Below are 25,948 nucleotides of genomic sequence, written 5' to 3' on the forward strand. Positions count from 1 at the left end.
TGGCTGCCTCAAGCTCTTGCTGTTCTACCTTCCTTACCATGATAGGCTGTAACCTGGGACTGTGAGCCCAGGTAAATGCAGAGTAAAGGTGTAGGGAGGGATGATGCGATCGTGTGGTGAGGCCCATGATAGGGATCCGTGTGGCTTGAATGTGTTCATTCTGTTTTGCAGCCGTGGTGGAAGGCCTCCAGGTCTCGGTGCCTGACAAGAAGAAGGTGGCCATGCTCTTCCAGCCCACTGTGCTTAGATGCCACTTCTCCACATCTTCCCATCAGCCTGCCGTGGTTCAGTGGAAATTCAAATCCTACTGCCAGGATCGTATGGGAGAATCCTTGGGCATGTCCTCTCCCAGGGCCCAAGCCCTCAGCAAGAGGAACCTGGAATGGGACCCCTACGTGGACTGTTTAGACAGCAGAAGGACCGTTCGAGTGGTAGCCTCCAAACAGGGATCGACTGTTACCTTGGGAGACTTCTACAGGGGCAGAGAGATCACGATAGTTCATGGTACTGGTGCTCTTACTCTGAATCTAGGGAGTGGGAAGGAGGTTCTGTCCCCGTTCCCCCTCCTAAGCCCGCTCCCCCCCTTCCCTTGACCTGCGTACGAGAGCCCGGACAGAAAGGGAAGTTCCATTTCAGTTCCTTCAGGATCTAATTTTCTGGGAGATGAGAGCATCATGAGCCCAGACATATAGTTTTGAATGGCTGAGTTGGGAGTGTAGACAGTGTTGTATGTAGGCAACACATAAATAAGCTGTGCAAATAGCCTTTCAGAGCCTGACCTCCAATCTCAGAGATTTTTTTTTTCAGAACAATTTGAATCATTTTTTTTTGAAATAGTTTGAAAATACTATTTGAAATAGTTTTTTTCCTTCTTTTTTCTTTTTCAGAACTATTTAGTGGAAGAACTTAGGGGAGACATTCTATACCTGGACATTGTTCTTTTAGCCCTTTACTGAACCTGAAAAGTGGACTTCCCTAAAATTCATTTTTTTCTGGAAAAAGGGTGTGTGAATATAAGCTAGAGAGCCAGGTAGATGAATCAATTTCACCCTCTCTCTAGTTCCCTTAAGCTTTAGATAAGAAAAGGCCACATGTCTCATGACCTATTTGATCATTAAATTATTTGAAGAAATCAGTTTATTTTTAGGAACCAAAATTATTTGGGAAATTTCCCGATTCTTAGGAGCCATTGTAGGCCTGGTTTAAAACTCTCAACTGTTCCTGAAAGTGGACTAGAACTAGATCTATCTGTGGCTGTACTCTAATTCTCTTGCCCTAAGAATGTTACTTTGTATTATTTTGTTTGAAATAAAGTGAACATTTTCCCAACCACTATCTAGGCAAAGCAACAGAACTGTGTAGATGTTTCAGAAGGGCACTCCTGTCCCAGGCCCCATTGTTCAGGAGTGGGTCCTCCTCTTTGTGATAACAGATGCAGATCTTCAGATTGGAAAGCTCATGTGGGGAGACAGTGGCCTCTATTACTGCATCATCACCACCCCAGATGACCTGGAAGGCAAAAATGAGGACTCCGTGGAACTTCTGGTGTTGGGTAAGTGAAAACCAGGGGCCACGTTTTCATCTTAGGCTGCTTGCATTACGTTCCTTTTCTCCCTGCAAATATTAGCAGACTACATACATGGTCTTAGCTTTTGTGCACAGACAGGCCTGTTGCAGGATATTCTCTTCATGGATAGTAGCTGTATTTATGGAGTCTTGCTTCTGGAAGGCTATGACTCTTTTTGGAGCATCTTCAGAAATGTTTCTCAATTCCTCAGTGCCCCTTACTTTTCTACTGTCACCTTTAACCCTAATTTCCCTTATCCTTTTCTGGTCTTTTTATGTGGTAATTAATTGTTCAAGAAAATACCAGAGGCCTTTGAAGTACTGTAAAGTCTAAAGAGAGATGAGAACCCATTGGTGTGCAAGCATTTCCGAAGACCCCAGGAGTCTTTTCACACTCAATTGTCTCTACTTAAGAAAATCACCAGACAAGATGGCTGTAAACTGGAGAGTCTAGTAATAAAATACATCCCATGAGACGAACCATTTAGATGTGTGCTGGTTTAACTGGAAGGGGAAGCATCTGAGTTATGCTCAAGCAAATACTTCTAATCCTTATTAATATTGACTGCTTCATACCTGGAGGCTCCTTACTTTGGCTACTTTCCCTCTTGTGGATTGGAGGAATGTTAGTGGGAAATGCTGTACTTGAAAATGGAATGCATATTTTTGTATTTTATAAATGTTGGTTAGATGAAACAACCAAATAAAACCAACACAGAAAACAAGAAACAACTCCATATCAGCTGTGGGGGGTGACGATCATTGATGATGTACCCTTTAAGCCATGCTTCAGAAGACATTAGGTTGTTTTTCTTGTAGCCTCTAAAAGGTAGCTGACACTAAGAGTTCCTTGTTTGAAAGGAAACTGATGTTTAAGACTGATTTTTACCCACTGTGAGAAACTCAATACCCAAGGATAAAGTTGTATTTTGGATTTAGAACTTTTAATTTTTGCCATGACTTTGACAGAGCAATTGCTCCCATGTCTTAGCCTTACATTTTACAAATGATACTGAGGTGATATTGGCCTTTCTTGTCAGAGTGTTGACTTAAACATTATCCTTAAGGTCAACACATAAACTATAACTGCTGTGGCTTGTAGGAAAATGGAAATTAAAGGAGTGAAAGACTTATTGATAATGTCAAGAATATAATGAGGTAAGACTTGAGATCTGCTGTGGCTTTTTAAATCAGACAGAATCTAAGAGATAATTTTTGCCTAATCTCAGAATTCTAATACCTAGGTTTGCAGAAAGAAGTTTGTTGGAGCCTGCAGTTAGATAATTGTGAGGCAGCCATCTGCAGAGAAGTAATTGTGTGTGCAGGAAAAGGAGGCCAGGTTAAAAAAAAAAAAAACACTCTAGATAATTTGGTTCCAGATGTGGGGGGAAATGAATGGAGGGAAAGTTTTGCCATCTGAGGATGTGGACATCCCTCTGGATCAAATCTCAGCTAACTATGGGTTGAGGATGCCTTTCTTGGGTTCAAGCTCGGATGACAGTGGTCACCAATGATGGAGGAGAGACTGAGGAGCAGAAATTAGCATTGCTCTGAGAAGAACTGTGAATGGAAATGAGGAACACTGCATCAGAGCTCTGCATAAAGTCAGGGCTTCTAGTACGATGCACCCGAGGGACGTGTATAGCCCTGTTCTGCTCTACACTGATTAGAAATGTCCAAAACATCATAGTTTTGCCATGGACAATTTTGGGCAATACTACTTATATCAATCATTTAAAGGACTTGATTTCAGTCTATGAACATTTTTGACTGCACTAAAGTACTAAATGAAAAATTCTGAGTATTGTTGACACCCCTCTATAAAGAATTTCAAAATACTGTCACATTCAAAAAAATTAGAGTTGTTTGGTTGTTATATTCTGTGGGCTATTTTGTTTGACAGTCTTTACTTCTGTGAGACCAGGAAAGCAACCTGATTTTTGGGTTCTCTATCAAAGAATGGAGTCTCCTGCAATGATTTCTGGGGTTCACAGTTTGCTAATTACAACATCACAAACTAATGGTTATTGAATTTCCTGTGAGGAATTGCTAGATAGTTCATTCTAGTAACAAATATACAAACAAACAAAAAAGGACTTAAAGATCAAAGGATGTGTTTTCAAATATTTGAAGTGAAGTTTTGTACAAGAGGCATTGGAAACATACTGTGTATGCCTGGCAGGCGGTTTATTAGAGGTAGGAGAGCAATGCAGGGTTGGGTATGGAGACTGCCACCTGCCGAAGCACAGAATAAAAGTGTGAGCTTCTGAACCAGGATCGGAAATGGAGACACCCTAACAACTGTTCTGAGGACAAAACAATCAGTCTTGGGGATGTGTAGAGAGGGCAGTGAGAGAGAGATGAGTCAAACAGGATACAAGGATTATTTAACTAGGTGGGCAACCAGCCATCCCATTAACTAAGAAAGAGGATACGGTTGGAAATGTAGGTATGGAGCAGAGGGATGAGTTTAGCTTTGGGCATATATAATTTAAGATGCCCATGGAATACCAGCAGAGCTCCAGGGTCTGTGTCTCATTAGGAGATTGGACCCAGTTTCTTTAAGTAAGTAATGTAAGTAAGTAGTGTTAACCAAAGTTGCACATGGCAAATTGCTTGCTGACAATTGCAAATGTAAGTCTGGATATCAAAGGGAAGTGAAGACAGGAGACAGTGGGTTTAAGAATCATGACCAACAGACAGGCAGAGCCACGTGAAAGTAGATGAATCACCCCTAGATACTGCTATAAAATGAAGGAGGCCAAGAATAGAACTCTTTGGCGGTGTGTTCTGGTTTTACCTCATAAGAGTGGTAACATTGATACTATATGTGTACTTTTCTTTGATTCCTCACAAAACTGAGAGTTCCTTAGTAGCATTGAATGATAGGCTTTGCAGAGCCAAGGACCAGTGCCTCTCCATGTTTGTAATGCTTGCATCTGCCCTGTTAAGGAGGACTCTACCATAAGCATGCTTTAAAATGACAAAGGGCAGAATCTACAGCTAGTTCTTACTTTGTGCCTCCTAAATGTTACGGAATACCTCATACCACACAAGAGACAGCTACCGTTTTGAGTGAGATAATAGGTTTAACTTCATTGGTCACAATTTTCATCTGGGTATTTAAGCAATTATTAGTGATAGATCTGTCAGATAGATATCATGGTTGAAAGCACTAGTTCTAGTGAATGTAAGAAAAAAAAAGAATGCTTTGGAAGATATCAAAATTGAAAGGAGAGCTAAAGAATATACCTTTTGGGGAAATAATTTATTAGCTTCTACACAAACATCCCCCAAACCGCAGCAACTTTCTGCTCCAAAATTTATTTCTACATTTGTTGTAGTCAGATGAGCAGTTCCCCTCTAAGTGGTAGCATGTGGTTCTAGGTTTCTCTTTTGTTTGGCTCTGCTGTGTTGAAGACTCTGGCTCCCAGATAAAGGGATAGCTGATGAGCATGAGAATGCATAAACATATAACTGGTCACCTGCAGCTTTTTAGGATCTAGATTTGATAGTGACTTGGAGTATTTCTTTAGTCATTTTGAAAATTCCCTAGAAGAAAATAACAGTTGTTAACATAGTAGCTATTCTCAGCACTGTCAGAGATCTCTAGAGCTCCTAGGTTTATGTTGCAGAAATTGTTGAAAAGTGTCTTTAGGGCTCCCTTGGGAGAGAGAGAAAAAACAAAAACAACAACAAAAATTCCCAAGCAAACAAATTTAAAATTTTCCAAATGCAAAATGTGCCTTAAGAGAGAAAGTACAATTGGCCCAATTAGGTCAGTTGTCCACTGCTTAGCACTGGGAGATCAGAGCTTCTTGGGCACTGTCCCCCAATATAAAGAGAAGGAATACATGCATACTTCCTATCACCTCTCTCCTTCTGGCCACATAAATGTCAGCTGAAGTGACAGCAGCACTGTGTCCACCACTATTGTTTCTGTACACTGAAATGAACTCACAGTACTTCCCTGTAATGCTTTTATGGGATAGGAGAGTAGCAATTATTCCCCTCATTTTCCAAGTTAAAGAAAATAGACACCGTGCTTTTATGACTGCATAGTAGTTTTTAGAAGGTGTCAATGACCAAGCACCATTGCTTTGATCCCTAACTTTATCTGCTTTCACAATGCCACAAGGCCTGTGTATACTGAGACACCATAGATTAAGCTGTGTACTAGAAAATGTGGTTGCTGCTAGGGGCTTAGGCCATGAATTCTACTTACTTCCTTGATTCTCACCATTTTTTCCTTAACACTCTGTAACCATTGGCTTGGGCCTTCACTTCAAAGGCACAGTTGGTCTGGTCTAGATTGCACACCTCCCCTGTGAGCATGACTCACCACTCTTCCCACCCAATTCATCCGAATCTCCATCAGTGGCTACGGATGCTTCGAAGCTTCAGAGGTTTCAGAACTATCCAAAGACATGTGATTCATGGAAACGGGAGGACAACCACTGCTTCAACATTAAACAGGAAAACTATCCCAAACACCCTTTGCTGTCTTTTTGATGATTCAGAAGGTAAAGTCACTCTCTTGTTGGAAAAGCACACAGTGTTTTGGTGCTTTGAGATGACGGTGACAGATACCTTAGAAATATTTAGACAGAGTGGATGATGGTGGGGCTGTCCCAGCAGATAGTCATAGAAGGCAAGGGTGTCCAGAAAGAAGCCACCTGAGATTAGACATTGGTCTGGGATTGGTGGCAAGGATTGGCTGTTTATAACCTGGAACAATGGCACTGTTTGGTTAGGAATAAAGTTCCCTGGGGCAGCTCCAGCTGGCAGGAAAAGGACTTCACCATTTCAGGAAGGCTCATGCAGGGAAGTTATTATTTTAAAACCTAAAAGCAGCTTGCCTTGTTCTTACTCTTTCTATGTGCAATATAAGGGCTTGACCTTTTCTTTCTGATGTCCCTTGTGGTAGCTTGGTGTTTAAAGGCCTTTAATTTTAAAAAGGGGGACAGAGCCTCTGTGGAAATGAGGCTGAGTGAACACTCCTGCCTCTAACACAGCATCAGAATAAGAGGACACGAGAAAAAAGGGTGCTTAGGGTCAAACGAAGGAGGACATTCCCGATGGTAAATAACAGGTTTTTCAGATTATTATAATGGTGGGGAGAAATCACAGAAGCTCCACCTCTGATGAGCTGCAACACATAGATCAAGTTCAGTCCAGGTTGCCTGAATCCAAGAATAAACAAGGTGGCATCCCAGAGGCTTTTCAATGACTTTTTTCCTCCATTTCAAAAACCCCTGATTTCAAAATTAATTCTCCATAGAAGATAACTCCTCAAATACCATTCACTGCTTTGTTTTTAATACTGTTTCTGTCTCAGAAAAAAAGAGATGATTATACTTATGGATCATACTTCAAAGCAAAGAGTAAAGTACAGAAGAAGAAATTATCCCCGAAAAACCAACTCTTTTAAACTGTTACGTTTTCCACAATTATTTTGATTGCAAGGGATGGAGGCAACAACTAACTTCAGTAACAAGTAAACCCCAGTGGTGTTCCCAGCTTCAGTCAGTGAGTTCTGGCAGCTGCTGATCAGTGTGTCACAGGGTCTCTCCTTGCTCCAACTCCCACTCTGCTCCTAGGCTTTGTTTTCAGGGAGGCTCTCCTCACATGAAGCAAAGAAGACCTGGACAGGCCCCTGCTTCGTCTACCCCAGGAGGATAGAGCTCCCGTCTCTGCAAAAGCCCTGTGTTTGAAGGGATGCAGTCAACCCCCTCTTGGGGCTGCAGAGGGAAAGAGAAGCAGTTTCCTAAAGGAAACTAGGCAGTTGTTTCCAAATGAAGACGAAAGGAATGCCAGGCAGGCAAAAACACACACTGTTAACATTTTGTGGAATTCATCATCAGTTTCTGCTTCTTCATGGGCCAAATGTAGTGCTAGCTGAGGAGACCAGAAATAGGTGTGCTCTCAGCAGGTCCTTGTGAGCAGGCACTAATTTGGGTTTGATTCTTTCTCATGAATGCAACGCTGCAGAATTACCATTGTTTACCTGTCATGGTCCTATTTTTTTTCTTCCATCGCCTCCTGTGACTTACCCAACAGTATGCATCTATTACCTAGACAAGTGAAGGAATGGGTGGGCATGGATTTTTTTTTTTTAATTCAAGCTATTCACAGTCCTCTATCTGGTATAAATAAGTGTCTCTGTTCACTGTTATTTTAAAAAGTCATTACAAACTGAATAAGTAATCAATGAAATTTTGGGAGGAGACATCTCCCACGAGGTGTGACTCTAGGGATATTTATTGGAAGATTTCCTAAGACTGTGCAGGACTGTCTTGGCTCCCACCCCTGTTAGTGCTAACCCTGCATTCCTGCAGTTCCAGTTTGAATTCTGTCCCGCATCCCAGTGATTTCAGTTCAGATTGTTCAGAAAGGCTACTTGTTGCCAAGACTCCCCTCCCCCTTCTCTCCCTCTTTGCCAGCCACAGCCTGGTGCAGCTAACCAGGGAGATTTGCCTATTACAAGGGCCTCAGCTCCCAGAGTTCCCATGGCAACAGCCTCCTTGGAGGTCTTTGTTGCTTGCTAAAACTTTGATCTCAGAGAGTGGCTGCTGCTGTTTCTCTCTGGAAGATTTACAAACAGAGGAAGAAGAGCAAAAAGAATTGGGGAAGAAAAAAGTTTACTCCTGGCAGAAGGGAGAGAAATGAATTACAGAGCCACACTCTGGCCATAGTCTGGAGAGAACCTTTGGAACATGTTAGGTTCTGGGCTGTGCCCTCACTTCATTTGCAGATTTGACTGTGTTTCAGTGTTTTGGACTCACCCCTAGCAAGGTGGGAACATCCTGCTTCAGCACTCAGCTGCACCTTCAGGATCTAGAGGGGCTGAGAAAACCCCACAGACTCCCATCAATAGAGGGACAGAAAATTAGGAATGGGTTTTTCTAGGCAATACCCTGATGTCTCTCCTCCAACCTCTTTCCCCTAGCTCTGGCCGGCTCTGCCCTAAACTTACTTAGATGTCTCTGTTGTCCTTGTTTTTATAAAGAATGAGAGAATGTGTTGAAAGGATAAAGGAGAAAGAAGAGAGCCAGAGGAGTTATTCAGGCATCAAGAGAAGTCTAACTCCCCTTAGTGACTGCAACTAGGAGAAGAGCTATGGTTCCTTTAAAGATATGGGGCCAAGCCTTTTACACTCTGCAAGAGCTTCTCTTAACTTCAAGAATTCATTGCACAATCCCAGTCTTGCACATTGAGAGGCACCACAGAGTGGGTCAGTATTGCTTCGATTATGGTTTCTGTTTAAAATTATGATAAAAAAAATTTAATGAGTATTTTTAGCTGTACTGGGATCCCACACAACAAAGATACAAAATGCATAAATAGCCATCTTGTCCCTATTAAAAGTTTGTGTCTTTTGTGAAGATAAAAGTTACATTTTGGCAGTGATGAAAGAACAGCATAAAAAGATGAACGATGTGCTAGGATAGTAAAATGCCTAGGCCGCTGATTCTCCATAGAGAATGCTTCGCCTCCAGGAGATGTTTGGTAATGTTTGGCAATGTCTGGTTCTGCTTGCCACACTCACAGGGAGTCACAAACCCAGGGAGTAGAGGTTCCAGAAGCTTTGGGACCTTCTGACATATAGGCCAAGCCATTTCATCTGGACTCTAATGCCAGTGGTGGTGGATAAATGTCCCTTTGGACACAGACATGGTCCTATGTGAACACCAGAGGCTTTCAGGCCAGACAGCCCGTGGTGTGCTACTATGAACTCAGTTTCCCCAATCTGTAGAAGCTGGAAAGGGGTCATAAAAGTTACCCTGAAGACATGTTGTTAAAATTGGAAAACCCAGCAGATGTTAGTTTCTTCTCCTACCCCTACCATTCTCTACATCTCCCACCAGAGTGCCATCCAATCTGAGGGAACCCTCTTTAGGGACATCTATACTGAGGACTCTGCTAAACTGTTGGTTTTCCTTAAGCAGAGTCTTGGGCACTTAGAGATTTAATGGACCCCGTGTGTACAGACTCATTAAGATCCCATTAAGAACAGACTCATTTTCTCACTAACACCTGAGTCCTGTTGAAATTTTCAGAATGGTAGACTTGGGGCAGTTTGACCCAGAACTCTTCTTGACTTTGGGTCTGCTCACTTTGGTTGCTATTTGGAAGCCCCCATTTTCGGAGAGGCCCTTAGCTAACTTCAAGGATTCAATTGTTGAGTTTATTCAGTGACATTCAGTGGCATTTGGAGGAGACCAATGACCTGAATTAAGATCTGTCTGAGTGGGCCTGGGAAGACAGTGACAAAATTTATAGTCTAAACTAGAATACTCTTAAGAGTGAAGGGTGAGGGTGTCAAAAGTACTTTATGGCAAGTCCAGGCGTAAACACTGGTGTTTTCCAGGCAAACTGGTAATGGTGGTCGCCCATCCCAAGCATCTGCTGTGGTTTGAACAAAACAGAATCCTGTCTGCCCCCTTTGGCCAGCCCAGCCCTCACTGCTCACTGGCATTTCTTTTATGAGGACTTAGGGATGTGTATGCCTGTCTCCCTTATCTACATGAATCAGGCAACGCGGCCCAGTGTAAACATGTTGCCTACACAAAATGGTAGTTGACTATAAAATAGATCCTATTTCTGATCTGTTACAGCTTTTCACTGCCCTGTGTCGTTTAAGAAAACAAATGAGGCCTGGCAGGCTCATCTCCCCCAGTCCCTCAGCCACCAGGGCCAAGGCTGGGGCTGAGCCCTGCTTCCCCTCCCTCCTCACAGGCAGCCCCCACTATTTTTGCCTCACTTGTTGCTCATCCCTGTGGGAGGAACCGGCCCTTCAATTAGTGTGCGTTCCTGACCACAGCAGTTGCCTTGGTTACCCTGGGTGGCGCAGGAGCAGCTGGGTCAACCTGAGCGATCTCTTTGTGGTCTGCTGAGCCTGCCTGCGCGGGGGCGGAGATGCGGGGGCCCCGCGCTGGAGTGGGTGGTACTGGGAAATCGGCTCAGCCCGGGGAGGAAAGAATGGAAGCCCCTCAAAGCTGGTCAGGAGACAGTTCCTTTTTCTCCAAAGCCAGCTGCCGCTATTCAAGCATGCACGTTTGGTTCAGATGAGGACTGGGCCTCGGATTTTGTTAAATTGTCTTCCCAGAGAGGGCTCTGGGAAAGGGTCCGTGATGGAAGCCCCTATACTAAGAGAGGGCTTGCCACCAAGGAAAGGGCAGGAACTGTGGCCTTCCATGACCTCTCAAACTATGTACCCTCTGGGCCTGCCTGTGGCCTCTGGTCCCTCCCCTACCTCACCCTCCCCCCCGTCCTGGTCCCCAAGGAAAGTAGTGTCCCTGAATATTGGATCTAGTCTGGGCGATGTCTTTGTGCTAGTCTGTTTCCAGCACAATTAAGTGCAAGCAATCATACTGACCCCCCCAAAACTCAATTTCCTCCTCCAGTGGCATCTCACCCTCCTGGCCAGTTTTAAGTCAGTCTAGTTCTCTTTTGTATTTCACCTCAGACCAAATCAAGCATGTTATATTACTAATGGTATTTTCCATCCATTCACTCTCACAGGGTGGGAGGTTGGATCACTACAGCACTTTGCACAGACTAAAGTACCTTTGCAATCATTTTTATTATTGTTTATTAGTTTTCGGCAGCGGTGAATGCCTTTTAATTAGATCACACTGTGTTACGATGTATCCAATAATCATTTTTCTAGTTGCCACTGTAAGAGTTGCTGGGAGTTTTCAACAATCTCCAACATTTTCTACATCCGAACATATACTTTCATCATGTAAGTAGAGGAATTCCAGAAGCACAAGCGGATTTCAGCCATTCGGCTCAAATGCCAGTAGACTAAGAGGAGCTTACTATCTATTTCTACAATAAGGATAAGCCAAGGCTGATGCTCAGTGGCACAAATGGGGGTGAGGGGCACGGGTATAGTAAGTGGTTCTAATCCTAGCTTGATTTTTAGGCAGTTAACATCACTTTCAGACTCTTAACCTCTCTATATTTTTTTGAAACATCAGGCGGGCCTGTGGTATGCACTAACCTCTGTGGTCCTTTTCTTAGGCATAAAATATGACTTTAAATATGCAAATAGAAGAAGTCAATGCCTTTGACCAAGCTTGCAGTCCACTGCCAATAATCTGGAAGCATTTATTACCAGTTAATAGCAAATGATCCAATAGTGGTCATTTTATAGAGAGAATTCATCATCAGAATTATTCTTCTCTAAACCTGTAATTTAAAGTGAACTAAAATATAATAGACACAAAAGAAAAAATTAAACACACAAATGCTTAAATACATAGTTTATAAGTATATGTAAAGGGAAGCTCTATCCACACTTGTACAGATAGTCATAAACTATATTTATCGGACGCATGGTTGCCATGGGAATATAGAATAAAATCAGGCATGCGTGTGCCCTGGGAAATTTCCAATATATTTGCTATTTTAAATAGCCATAGAAACAACCCTGAAAGCATAGCCATAGAAACATCTGTACACATACATACTAGGGCCAGAGAAAGGCTTCTGCTGTGCTTGGAGATGCAGGAAAGCAACATTTTGGAGGATTTGGAGCAGAGAGCACAGGGGGTGGATACAGTAGAGCCCTGAAGATGGATGCAGGGCATCTAAGGAAGCCTGGAAGCTGATGAATCCAGGATGTGCATAAACAGAAGGGGAAGCAGAGAGTTGCAAGGAACTGCAAAGGCTTTTGCTGCTGCCCTAAAGAGAAAGTTCACTTACACAGTGTATTGTCACACGTGAGAGTGTCTCTAGTTATTTTACTCAAAGAAACGGATAGAGATGACTGTGTTCTGGACATCACAAGGATCGAAGAAGAGCTGTTACCCAACCCTTACATGACTCTCTCAACAACCCCCCCCAAATCTTTGCCAAGGAGCCAGATTTAGTTTCTGAAAACAAGCTTGTATGAAATCTAGAACTTCACCTTCCTTTACACCTTGAAGGCTTGAACTATCAGAACTTGAACAGGAGTATGAAGGGTATAGAGAAATGCAATTTCTTGGGGAGTAAAACTTATATTCAGATTACATCTCTATAATGAATTCTTTGAAAATACACTAGCCTGGTTTATTTTCATTGGTGTGGAGTGGGATGGTGCTTCCAGTATCTTACATGGCAAGATGTTCTATTGCCCAGAGTACATTCTTGGCATCGAACACTGACTCCAGCATGTTAAATGGTTTGCTGTACATTGAAAAGTGCTGCATGGATGAATTGGCAACCAAGCAGTTCCTTCATGCTTCCTATTAAGAGCCTACTGGTTTGGGTAGAAGGTACTATATTGAGCAGCACATCAGAAGCCTAGCTAAAAGCCCAGCCTAGTAAACTGTGGGATTTGCTATTGGAAAGCCTCAACCAATCCATTGGGTGGATGGAGGGGCTCCTGGTACCCAGCTACTGAGATGCACATACACACAATCAAAGGGGGTTGACATAACAGCCATAACAGTCCTTGTTCTAGAGTCTTCCAGCCAGCTAGTGGAGGCACAGGTAAAGGAATCGCTGCTGAAAGATAAATGTTCTGCTGAAGGTGTGTACAGTGTTCCTGCAAGCTTGGAGGAGGAAACACCTTCTTGTAGCAGCCATATAGGGCTCAGTCCGAACATATTTTGGAGTCTTTTAGACTGAGCAATAAGTACTTGACCAAAGCAGTTCAAACACTTATTTTGCTAAAGAAAGCAATGGACTTTTACCTTGAGGGCCCTGGCTACCAAGAAAAGAAATTAGCACCCTGGGAGAAATTCCAGTAGGAAGTGAATTATGAAATCTACAAAGGCAAAGCTATGAAATAGAGAAGTAGGAAGTGTGACAAGGATGGATTTGCATTTTCAAAAAGCAAAGAAGATGGTTACTGGGTCAAGACACTTGCTGAGCAAACAGGAGGACCTAGAATTTTTGTTAACACCAGCTGAACAGACTGTCTATAATTCCAGCACACAGACAGCAGAGATAGAGGATGCTAGAGGAACCTGGCTAGCTAGGCGAGCTCTAGGTTCAAGTGAGAACCCCACCTCAAAAAATAAGGTAGAGAATAATTGAGGAAGACACCTGATGTTAACCTTTGGCCTCCATGCGTGTGTGCACAGACACACAGATGCCTGCACACACATATGTGTCCAAGCACATCTGAACCTGTATATGTGCATACACACCACACATACACACAACCAAAGGGGGTTGACATAAACAGCCATAACAGGAAGGAGGTCCTTTGAGATTAGTAAGTCTTATGACAAAGAAGCAAGTAACTAAATTGGAGTTCTATGTTGGTGTTTGAGCAGCACAGGTGTGGCTAAAATGAGCCTCACAAGCAACTGTGTTCTGTTGCTGCTTCTGTCTTCACCTGACAAAATATACACATCTTTGTTTGAGTGAATGAATGAATGAGTGAGCTGGAGACATTTGGAAGTGAGCTTGTTTTCCAGGAATATGTACCAACAGCTTAACTGGGGATAGCTTGAAAGTGGCAGTGTGAGGGAACAGCTGGATATGACAATTAGGAGGTAAGATATGCAAATCGTGCACTCACAGTGCATGTTTCTACTCTGAGCATTCAACTCAAGGAGCACGTGTGTCTGGAGTGTAGACCAGCATGGTATGAAACTGGTGCTTGTGTGTGTGCATACAGAAGCTGTTAGGGTTCTTGATGCATTTGGCTTATTCATGTGGAAATTTCCTTAAAGGGATGGGTTTTGCAAGCTTTGCAGAAAACTGAGTGCTTACATGAAAACCGTATTTTCTACTGATAGCATGTGCTTTGATTTGAAAAATAAATATGGCCTTCTACCCACAGGGTCTGCTTCCCATCTTTCCCTCAGACATTAAAGTGACTTGTAATTACCTCTCTTAAGCTGAATCCTGGAAGAATAACAGTGATTCACAAGCATGGTAAAGCACTGCTGAAACCCAGGGTGTATTTTACTGCTATTGTTTCCATACTCTTAAGATCAGACCTTCACTGGAAGCGACAGAATAGAAGAAATGATAGCACATTTCTAACTGACAGCAGCATTTTTTAGGAACTGTTAGGGAAGGAACTGGAAGCAAAATGGTTTTCAGAAATATAAAGATTCCAGTATAAATTCAATTTTTAAAATGCTTTTCACTCCAATAAACTCAAAGTCATGGTGCAAATGCTAGAGAGCTCTGTATGCCCATGTTGTTGATATAGCGGTGTTGTCTGCTATCCCCTAACTCCTTCTATGTCTTCAATTCTAAAGACATTTAATTTCACCCACTTTTCTGCAAGACTCTCTCACCCACGCCTCCCTGGGGCTAACTCTACTCAAGTGCATTATGGGAAGCCTTTACCTCTGGAAGCATCAGATACCAACTGTTTCTTCAGGGAAAAATGAGAAACTTGATGTAGGTTTCCCTGTTGGAATGCCAAAGTTTGTGAGTTTCCTATACATATTTCTGATACATTTCCTGTTTAGTTTAGAGTTTTCAATTACAAAAATGAAAAAGTCAAAAGTGCAGAATAAAGGTCTCTTCAGTGGTCTCCTCCAATGCTCCTTCTAGTGCCCCAGAAGTAAGAAAGGCTAAGGAAGCAGTGTGTTAGTACTTAATTTGAACACTGGGAACAAGAACTGTGATTCTGCCTGTGAAAGCAATGTTAGACCACTGTAAAGTAATCCAAACAGCCTATGGGAATGCAGCCTTTTCTCTGTGTGTGTACCCTTTGGAGGTTGTAAACTCATGATTCCAGGCTTCTGTACAGCCCATAGATATATTTTGTTTGGCTTATCCACTATTTTAAAAATATATTAATTAATCAGCTTAATGTTTTAAAAATTAGAATATTTCTTGATCAAATCTGGGGTCTGGTGAACTTGAGTAGAGGATCACCCAATACATCCCATCGGACAGCAGTTGGCTAGAGCTGAACAGTAGTGGCCCCCTAATGACACGGCCATTTGTCACCCCCCCCCACATTGTTCTCAGTTGTCTCACACATAGCCAGCTGTGCTCACTTGCATCACCAGCCTGTTCCTATGGATATTTGGGTTTGAACTCCTACTGAGAATCAGATTTGAGAACTAAATATGGCAACCATATTATTAATTGTCCAAGAGAGGATGTTTTTGCAAGTAAAAATCAATGCCTGTTAATAATTACATCAAGGCCATGGGCATAAGTCAGGACTCTCTCAGAAAAAAAACCCCGAGATATATGTGCACCATTTTGTCCCAGTCCTTCAACTACTATGAGAAAACTGAGCCAGGAAAGAGAGGGAAGTGGTTACCAAGTAAATCAATGGCAAAGCATCTCCAGCCACTTTGACTCCTATTCCGGTATTTTTTCTGACATAACAACTGGAGTAAGTATGGCAACCAAATCCTCTTTGGCCATATGAATGTTTTATAGTTGATAGCTATCATAGCCAGATGTGGTGGCCACACAGTTGTAATCTAATCACTCAAAAGGCAGAGGCAGGAGGATTGTAAGTTGCAAGCTAGGCTGGGCTACAAAGCAAGACTCTGTCTCAGGAAACCCAAAATATATGAACGAATAAATAAATAAATAAAATTATACATGCATATGTATGTATATATACACCTATTTAACATCTATAAATCATATTACTAATATAATGAAACAGCCTACAAATTGGTAGCTTACAGAAAGAATAAATACGATCCATAGCATACCTGGAGATGCTTTAAACACTGATAGACTTGAGATCTGCAGGGTAAACACAAGTTTCTCATTTAACTAGATACAAGATACACACACACACACACACACACACATACACACACACACACTCACACACCAATTGTCTGGGGAGGAAAACATAACAAAAACTATCATTAAGCATCTGATAATTGTTTTGTTAACAAAACTTGTATATTTCTCTCTTGATCATTGCCTATTGTATGGTAATGAATACTAAGTATGTGTGAAAGAGATGTCTAAGATCCAAATTTCTCAAATCCTTGACCATCTGTTTATTTCCCTTGTTGAGCTTCCAAGGCATATTTTTAGAGAACATTCCGGATGAGACCAGTGTGTGATTTTAATCACTTGCTCAGATTTTGGTCCCAAACTCCATCTCATCCCTTACCTAGGGAGTTATATAATCCTTAGGGGCACTTCTTAGTGCTTTGTGAAGGCATGGGCCAAAGTCTAGCATGAGAACTCCCTATCAAGACACCTTTCTTAATTCCCATTTGGCTCTCCTTCTAAGAGACCTTGCAAGCCTCAGAGCCATCTTCCCATGCCAACTGTACAAAGATGGAGGAGGTTCAGGAAGAGAGTTCTTCTTGTCTCTGGCCTAAAGCATCAGCCAATGAGAATATTGCATTGGAATATGCATGCACTTTTCCAAATGTGAACCTGTCTTCCTTGCAGGAGGCTTGACCAGGATGCATATTACCATAGTACCCTCCTGCTACTATGGAGAGTCAAGGGAACAGAGCAAGCAGATTGCTTTCTCCAGCTGCTGGATCCTTCCCTAGTGTCCCAGGGATGACTTTCCCCCTTTGATCTTTGTCACAGCTGCTTTTTGATGGACTTCCTTATAAAAGAAGGAAGTCAATGACTTCTAGATTCAAAATGTAAACCACACATTTGGTTTTCTATACTTGATCTTAGCTAAAAGGCTGGGAAGCAGTACAGTTGTTTCTCAATGAGCAAAATACATGGGCACAAGTTATGTTTTTGTATGGAAATAGGACTGTGGATAGAAGGATGGAAATGTATAGTGTGCAGTGTGTGTGTGTGTGTGTGTGTGTGTGTGTGTGTGTGTGTGTGTGTGTGTATGTAACTGTGTGTGTTCAATCTGGACTAGTGGTATTTCTAACTATACTTCTTGTTGCATCTAGTTAAATGAAAAGATTCATTTGTGTATATCATTTAGAATTCAAGACTGCCAATGTTTTAAACATTTCTAGATATGTTGTAGTCCAAGACATTAATTACATTCATAATCGAAAGTCATTCGTATAAGCTACAACCCTGCAGACCCATAAAGTATGATGTTCAACAGTTACCTGAGGTTATTGAGCCCTTGAAATGACAATATGTTGAGGATACTGGTGTAAGTAAAAAAAAAAAAAAAAAAAAAAAAAAAAAGGTAGTGAGTTGATTGTTTCTGTTTGTTTGTACATTCTTAATGTGGTTGCTAGAAAAGCTAAAATGTTGTTGGCATCATCCTGTCATTGAACAGTGCTCTTCTGGAGATGAAGGATTTGGTTGTATGCTTTAAATGTATCACAGTGGCCTTTTACCATCACAAGTCAGAGGCAAAAGAAGTTTGCTAATAAGGTGAAAACATGCAGCGTAGCTTCTATAAGGCAGGTTAGCCTCCTCCCTCACACCTTCTAGCATCTTATTTCCTGTACAGCTCATTGCTTCACAGAGCCCCTGAGAAGCACCTGTTCTGACACCAGCTTTGAAGTGTCTATGCAATATCACACAGAAGGCACTTGGGTACATACAACGCCAGCTGTGGGCGCCATATGGAAAAACCATACCATATACATATGTACAGAGTATTTCTGAAGCCAGAAGGAGGGTAGAGGAGTGTGGAACCAGTCTAGCGTTATCTCTTCATTGCCTTTGAACATTTTAATCATTGAAATATCTTTAAGCCATAAATAGAACCAAATATGTACTTTTGTTTTTATGTGGACATGGGGCTGTGTATGGATTGTATGAAAATGTAGATGGAATGTTTCGATACAGATGGGTTTGATTTGCTACTGAAGTGTGTGGAAAAGGCTGTGTGAATGCATGGAGATGGAGATGGTGTGTGTCAGTCTGCTCAAGCAGGGTTTCTTATATGGAGGCAGAGATGCCCTCCTCCCATAAACTGTCAGAGATAAGGTTCCTTTTCTGCTTCCTCCTAGGCTGGGTGCACCCTTCCTTTGGATGGCTGCCAGAAATGCTGACTATAGTCATCCCCTTTGACTGAACCCTGCCCTAATGCACCTTTTCTATCACAGAGCATATAGAGCAATGGCCCCATGAGGTCATGGCACTGGTGGGTTCCAGGAATTGGGCTGCATTTTCTTTGGAGTAACCTCTTTCCTTCTTCTTTTCTGTCTACTTCTTCTAGGCAGGACAGGGCTGCTTGCTGATCTCTTGCCCAGTTTTGCTGTGGAGATTATGCCAGGTATTCAATCATTTAACTCTTTGTTTGCTATCACTCCATCTGCCTGCTTCTGCATTAGTCACTAATCATTGTTTGATTTTGGGGGGGAATACATTTATCTGTATAATGTCTGTTGTCTTTTTCCAGGATGAACTAAGCTCCTTGGATAAGTCTTTTGTATTCCTTCTGTCCTAGCCCCTAAAAGAATAATGGGAATTAAGAATAAGTGGAGACAGGGACCCAGACCCTCTGTGTCAGGCATGCAACATCATTGGTTATCTTGAGACCCATCTCAGTATTTCACCCGTGCCCAGATAGTTATGTGTCCTTAAGTATTATTTATTTATGTTCCTAAATTATTTACTTACCCATTCACTGTTGTGCAATCATGTTACACGGAAGTGCCTTTTGGATATGTCCTCCTTCTTCCTGCCAAAGCAAGCATGCATCCACAGACCTGTATTACTTTTATATTTAAACACTGGAAATACTTAGGCATCCACAGACCATATGTCAAGACCACTTGCCCCAAATACATATATACATCTTTTCATATAGCTTTGGGTGAAGGCGCCAGCCATACAAACCAGTCTGATGCTGCACTGTAGCTTGTAACTGAAGGAGGTTCAGGGAGAGCTAAAAATGAACTATAGAAAGGTTTGTACCCTTAGCCTTGATTTCTGCCAGATCTTTAAGGTCTTCCTAATAGCAACAGAGAGATATAAAATATCCCTGGCCATTGGTTTTGGCTTGATTGAATTTTAAGAAATGTCCAGAGACTTCAAAGCACATTCTCATTGTTTTCTATTAATTCATCCAGCCCTTTACCTTTAGCTGGCCAACAAATCTCAAGACTTTTTCCTTGTTGATGTTGCCCTCAAGGACACAGAGAGATACTCTTTGTAACCACCCTTATCAAAAGTTCCCTCAATTTGTAAGCATGTATTTACACAGATAAAAATGTTGCATGTAATGTTTCAATGTAAAAGATTTTCTGTATTTTACATCCAGTCCTGTTCACGTCAGTTTCCTTCTGGTTGACTCCAAGAACACTCTCACTGATTTATTTATTTACCTATTCATTTATTGAGATGGGCTCTTGCTGCTATAGGCTTGGCTCATCAGGTATCTACTGTGTGTCTCAGGCTAGCCTTTAATTCGTATTAATCATCTTTCATCAGCCTTCCAAGTGTCGGGATTATAGGCATGCTCTACCAAACCAGGCTCAGATAGCATTCCTTTGTTTCTGAAATATAACCTGCTGGCCTTTTATCCTTAACTGCTTCTATTCCCTGCAGTTGACCTAAATCACCTGAGAGATAAACACCCACCTTCTTAAGTTACATTGCTTATAAGGCCCTGTCTGAAGCCTCATGTTATCTGTTATCCTCAGCAAGAACATTCTCCACACAGTTGAAGTCAGACACAAAGCCTTCTCAGTCCATAGCTGAATCAAACTTAGCCTGGACTTTCTGATGGATAAGTGGGGGACACTCAGAAAACATGAGCTGTTGGTTTTCTCTCTGAGGAGGTGATGTCCCAACCAAAGGTCAAATGATTCAACCACTGTCATAAAAGTCTTTACATGTAAAAGTCACATTCTCAAGTTCCCAAATGAACAATTCATTTAATGGAAGGGATAGTTAATAACCCACTTTAATGAAGACATTGTATACCAAAATTCATTATAAAGGGATTTTGGATGGATGGCTTTCAGTCATTTAGGTCTAAAAGACCTAAATGCTAAAAGCTTTTAAAGAAAAGCATGGGTCACACCAGTTTGTCCGGATCTCCAGGGACAAGGTGGACTCTTCCCAAGCCGAATAGCATAACATTGAGACAAGTCACCTGAGAGTAACAGTCACTTTTATGTAAGCCAGATAGAATTCACTTCCTTTTAAATCTTTTGGATGAGCAAATTAAAGAAAATTCATGTTCAGCCTCAGACAGAGCTGTGGAAATTATAGAAGTTGACAAACACATTAGCTGTGTATCAGCTTTGCCATTCATCTGCACCCTAAGCCACTTAATTCTTGGCTATGCTGGCTGGCTGGCATAGTTATCTTGAGTGTGATCAAACCAAACCCATACCTTGGGGATGGGAGTTGTGTCTTCCTATCTAAAACTATAACCCCCCCCCCACACTCTTTCTCATTAACTGTGGATCGATATTGAGGTACAAGAGATTTGGATCTCTGCCCTGGTGTTAGTGACAGGAAAGGTGTCCCAGGGAAACAGATGAATACACACTGAACCTGGACCACATAAAGATGATCTACCCAGGCCATGGAGGCCCATAGCCTCCCTGCCCCTCAAGACTTAGATTTACAGATTTTGTTTGTTTGAGGTCTCACATTGTAGTGCAGGCTGATTTTATTTTTCTGTCTCAGCCTTCTGAATGCTGAACTATAAGCATCATGTAAGGCAAGAACGTTTAGCTTGTAAACAAAACTTATAAAAGATAAGCATTTACAGACTCCACCAGTTAGGAGCTCATCACATGAGACCCCATCCCCAGCTTTTGTCCCACCTTTATTCAGTCAGTGGTTGAACCTTTTTCTCCAGTCAGGAACCCCAAAATCTCCAGTCTCAGGCTGGCTACAAGGTGTGCCTCAAGAGATACAGGTCACCTGACTCTCTTTTCTCTGTGCTAGGGCATTTCTCACTGTGAGTTCTTTGTGAGTCTGGGGCCCCTCCATCCTGGTTAGATGTCCTTTCTTCCCCAGGTCCTTTCCACTCACCTCTTTTGCAGGGAGACACCCATCTGTGTATGCCGTGGCCTGAAAGGGGGCTACCTCGAGCAGATTTCTTTGTGCATCCTTCCAGAGTGGGTGTTTGTCGGCCTGGTGATCCTGGGGATCTTCCTCTTCTTCGTGCTGGTGGGGATCTGCTGGTGTCAATGCTGCCCTCACAGCTGCTGCTGCTATGTCCGATGCCCGTGCTGCCCAGATTCCTGCTGCTGCCCTCAGGCCTGTGAGTATGGATCTGTGGGGAGATGTGGAGTGATCGGAAGAAATGTCATCTCTCCATCTGACAGCCGTGTACCCCGAGTTCCTCCTCTGCCTCTTGCCTCTGGGTTCACGGAAGACCATTCTTGTTTCCCTGCTCGCCTCCATGCATATCTGCATGCTGTTTATCCATACCTATCATGCATTCCTAATGCTCATGGACACTGTAGACTAAAGGAAGGGCAGGATCAGAATGGTTGAACTGTGGGGTTAAGCTGCACCCCATCCACAGAGCGTGCAAGCAGAGAAAACCTGCACTGGTTCTTCTCCTTTGATGTGGGGAACACCCTCTTTTTATAAGTAGAGTGTAAAAACTGACTTTTGGGTACCATCCGGTAGGCGCCCACATGTTTCCTTTACTCATATGATGAAAATGGCACAATAGAGACCAGTTCTCATTTGAAGATTCACAGGTTTAGCCTACTAGCCAAGCCCATGAAGGCATTGAGTTTGACATCCAACCATAAACTAAATTAAATACATCTTGAAAGAGAGGTATACTCCATGAAACAGTGTTGGAAAGAATTCAGTTACTGACTTTGCTTTTGCAAACACAGACGGGGTCATGTACAAACACAGTGTTCTTTGTTCCCCCTGGAAGCATCCCTGAATGACCCTTTGCTAGCCCCCTCTGGAGGGACCGTGGTAGCTTATCTTATAGACAGGATGGTTCCAAGTGGGGATGCTGCTGTGACGGCTCTGAGATCCATTTCAGGGTTGCTCAGTTGCCATATTCTAAACACTGTAGTTCTTCATCTTTCTGCCCTTTTCATGGAGCCAGAGGAATCCAAGGGAAAATGGTTTTGGTGAGTCTAGTGAACTAGTTCAGTCTTGGAAGAATGAATTTTCACTGTCTAGGCACACCTTTCAAAGAACCTCAGGGATTTGGGATATTGAGGGTTGTGGAGGGTGGGACTACATAATTTCTCTTGCTCTTCATCTCCCTCCGCAGTGTATGAAGCAGGGAAAGCTGCCAAGTCCGGGTACCCTCCCTCTGTCTCCGGTGTCCCAGGCCCTTACTCCATCCCCTCTGTCCCTTTGGGAGGAGCCCCCTCTTCTGGCATGCTGATGGACAAGCCGCATCCACCTCCCTTGGCACCAAGTGACCCCACTGGAGGAAGCCACAGTGGTAAATGTAGTTCCAGACTGCCCTACCCCATGCTTGGCTTGGGCCCCTCCCTCATTCCTTGCTGATAGGCACAGTCAGTTCTTCGGTGATTGTAGCCTTGGGAAACAGTGATCTCCATTCCAAATATAGGACCCTTCCAGCTGAGGCAGGTGTCTTTTGGAGTGCATATCAGGGTTTCCAAGGGCTACAGGACAGACCTCTGACCCCCACTTTCATTTTTAACTGAAACTACAACGGAAAGGAGTTTGCTACTTAAACTGTGGTCACGTGGTTAAATAGTGACCTCATCCCCCTTGGTTCAGGTGTATACTAGGCACTGTGAGGGACAGCAGACTGTAGAATATAGCTTATCAAATGAGGGAAAGTGCTATTATTAAGGCAATTAGATGCTAAAGAACATGGTTCTCAGAGTCCAAAGATGAAGGAGCTGGAGCTATTACAGTCTTCATGGAGGAGATGAAGTTCTGAATTGGGCCAAGAAGGAGGAGGAAGATTCAGGAAAACTGTGGGGCTGCTGAGGAGGAAGGTTGGTTGGTAGTACAGTCAAACCCCAGAGCACAGATGTGAACATGCCCGTGTCTTGCTGGTCGGGCTGCCTGGAAGAAGATAGAAGGATTCAATGGCAATTAGAGAAGGCCGTGATAACCTCTCTGAAAGAGCTGGGGCTTAGTGAGGCAAACAAGTGAGAACCACCATGGCAGATTGCTAAGTGGAGAGATAGCAGGTGGTAAGGTGGGAGAGAGGAGCTCAGAGGCAGAGAACAAAGCTCTGGCTACAGTGTGCAGGTATGTTATATGAGCATCTGGTTTATGTTGGAGACAGTGGGAGTTAAATGCCAAGTTAAATCTGAGAAATATTTTGAAAGAAATGAGATGGCAAGCAACGAGCAACGAAGCAAAGGAAGACTTCAGGATGAGCCCAAGTTGCCAGACATTAGATGACTGACAAAGAGGGCTGATTAGAGGGGCAATCAGCTTTATTCAGGGTAAGATGAGTCTGTGCAAGTAGAAGCCAAGGTGAAAAGTGTGTGTGTGTGGGGGGGGGTAGAGAGATGTTGAAACACAGCTTTCCTGGAGGCCTTTGAACAGGATTGCAAGCTATGAAGGTTAACACTGTAAGCATTGTTGATTTAAATGACTTCAATCTGTATATGTGGGAGGTGAGATGGGGTACCCAGCTCATGTAATGAACCCCCAATACTTGGCTGTGGCAGGAGTGGATATCCTCAGTGAGTACTTGGTATTTATGTTTATCTCTTCCCTGGAACTATTAGTAGAATTCTGACGTCTGAGGCTGAAAATGAGTCACAAACTGAGAAGGAAAAGCTAATGATAAAGGATGTGCAGGGAAAGCAAGAGATAAGGGAAGCATAGTCCATTTCCCTGAAGGAAGGAGTGGGCAAAAGAAACCCAGTGGAACTTCACACATGCTTTCAGTTGCTAGTTTCTCTTTGTGCCCCTGTTTCTTTTTCCTGTCTGACCAGAACTCCTTCGCCTTACTCTTTATTTAATGGATTAGCACAATAAAATAAGTTTTATTAATAAACTAGCAAGTATTAAAGTATTCCCCCCACTTTTGAGACAGGGACTCAGGGGCTCACTGTGTAGCTCTGGGTAGCCTGGAACTTGCTATGTAGATCAGGCTGGCCTTCATCTTTTCTCCATTACTGCTTGCTGTAGTTTTAATTATTTGTCCCCTTATATTAACCAGCTGAAATTAGAAGCAGGAAAATGAATTGACACACATCCCAGGGCACTGTAGTTGCTGATTTGGCTGCTCACAGTTGGTGGCATTCATGCAGGATAGAGTTCAGTCTTTCATGGTGTCCTCTTTAGCACAGGCTTTGTCCCTATTGGGTGGCTCCCTTGATGACAGCAGTAGTTCTGGGCATTAGATAACTTTGGAGAGATAAAAAGGTGTGTTTTTTCTTTGTGCCACTTTCCTCAAAGTGAGAAAATGTTTCCCAGGAACTCTTCCCTCTTCTAGAAAGCCCTTTTCCAGCAGTTTCATATGAAAACAAATTGACACATGCCCATTCCTAAGCCAGATGTGCTTGAGCTCACAAAGACCCACCTGTCAGGCCTAAACAACTATCTGTTTTGGAAGTGAGAAAATTCAGACTCCATTCTGTTATCTAGGAAACAGAGGAAAGGTGGCAACCAACACTGACCAGAGCTAGTCAGAAACCATGTTTCTGGCACATCATGGCATATGTGTATTGTGGCATCTGGACAGAGTTCTTTATAGTTCCCAGGAGCACGTTCCTAAAGTCATGGGCAGCATTAGTGATGATGTTTGGGCAGTTTCCATTGAATGAAGGTAGATTGGGCCAATATAGATTATTCTTTAAGGAACACTAAAAATGTTAATAAATGTCAATTTATAAAGTTATGAATTCCACCTTTATATATCTATATGCTGCTTCATACATATTACTGTAATCATCTAGCCACAGTAATTTTCAGGTTGTATTTGTACAAAACACTTTTTTGAACATTAGTTAGGAAAGGCATCTGTGATGAGATATGTAAAAAAGAGTCTGTTAGTTACCAAATGGGAGAAGATAAAGGGGTACCCTGATTCGTTTTTCCATCATTTATAGGGCTACTCAAGCCCTTCTCTGTTACCATGACAAAAAAAAAATGGGCTTCTCCTGGGCTCTGGATCCATCTCCTTTGAGTCTATGCTGAATATCCATACTTCATTCGTTTTCCAACTCACAGCCCTAACCTTCTGTCTTAGTGACCCTTTCCTTTTAGCACTCAGAACACGGTCAGAACTCTCCCATTGAAATGCAGCCATTTTAGTAGGACACCCTGGTTTTGCTTCTCCATTTGGTCTCTGCTCCTTGCAGCCAAACTTCTTGAATGTGCTTTTAACTCAACTAATTGCCGTCTCACTCCTACCAATTGCCTGATTGCTAAACCTGATGCTACATCACAATCCTTGACTTCTCTAAAATGCTGGCTATCCCTAACCCAATCATTCTTCCTTGCTTGTTTCCCTAGCTGTTCTGCCCTATGCTGCTTTCTCCCTGTGTACATCTTCCCGACATTGGTGTTCCTGCTTTGTCTGTGGTCTGCTGTCCATTCTCTGGCAAATCCTATCTACTCTTATGGCTTCATCCATCATCCATATGCTGATGCTTCCCAG

At 42.7% G+C, this 25,948-nt stretch overlaps 1 protein-coding gene across 1 annotated transcript in view; it reads left to right on the forward strand.

Annotated features, from left to right (window-relative positions):
- The window catches only part of Ildr2 (immunoglobulin like domain containing receptor 2), a gene marked incomplete at its 5' end in the record, with an annotated part of 54,154 nt that overhangs the window by 15,377 nt on the left and 12,829 nt on the right, over nt 1–25,948 (forward strand). The window contains 5 exons of the mRNA XM_051185755.1: nt 172–504; nt 1,433–1,552; nt 18,623–18,679; nt 21,485–21,631; nt 22,619–22,795. Of these exons, the coding sequence (XP_051041712.1) occupies nt 172–504; nt 1,433–1,552; nt 18,623–18,679; nt 21,485–21,631; nt 22,619–22,795 (834 nt within the window). The remainder of the gene's footprint in view (nt 1–171; nt 505–1,432; nt 1,553–18,622; nt 18,680–21,484; nt 21,632–22,618; nt 22,796–25,948) is intronic.

This window comes from Phodopus roborovskii, unplaced genomic scaffold (assembly GCF_943737965.1).
Source record: "Phodopus roborovskii unplaced genomic scaffold, PHOROB, whole genome shotgun sequence".
Lineage (NCBI taxonomy): Eukaryota > Metazoa > Chordata > Mammalia > Rodentia > Cricetidae > Phodopus > Phodopus roborovskii.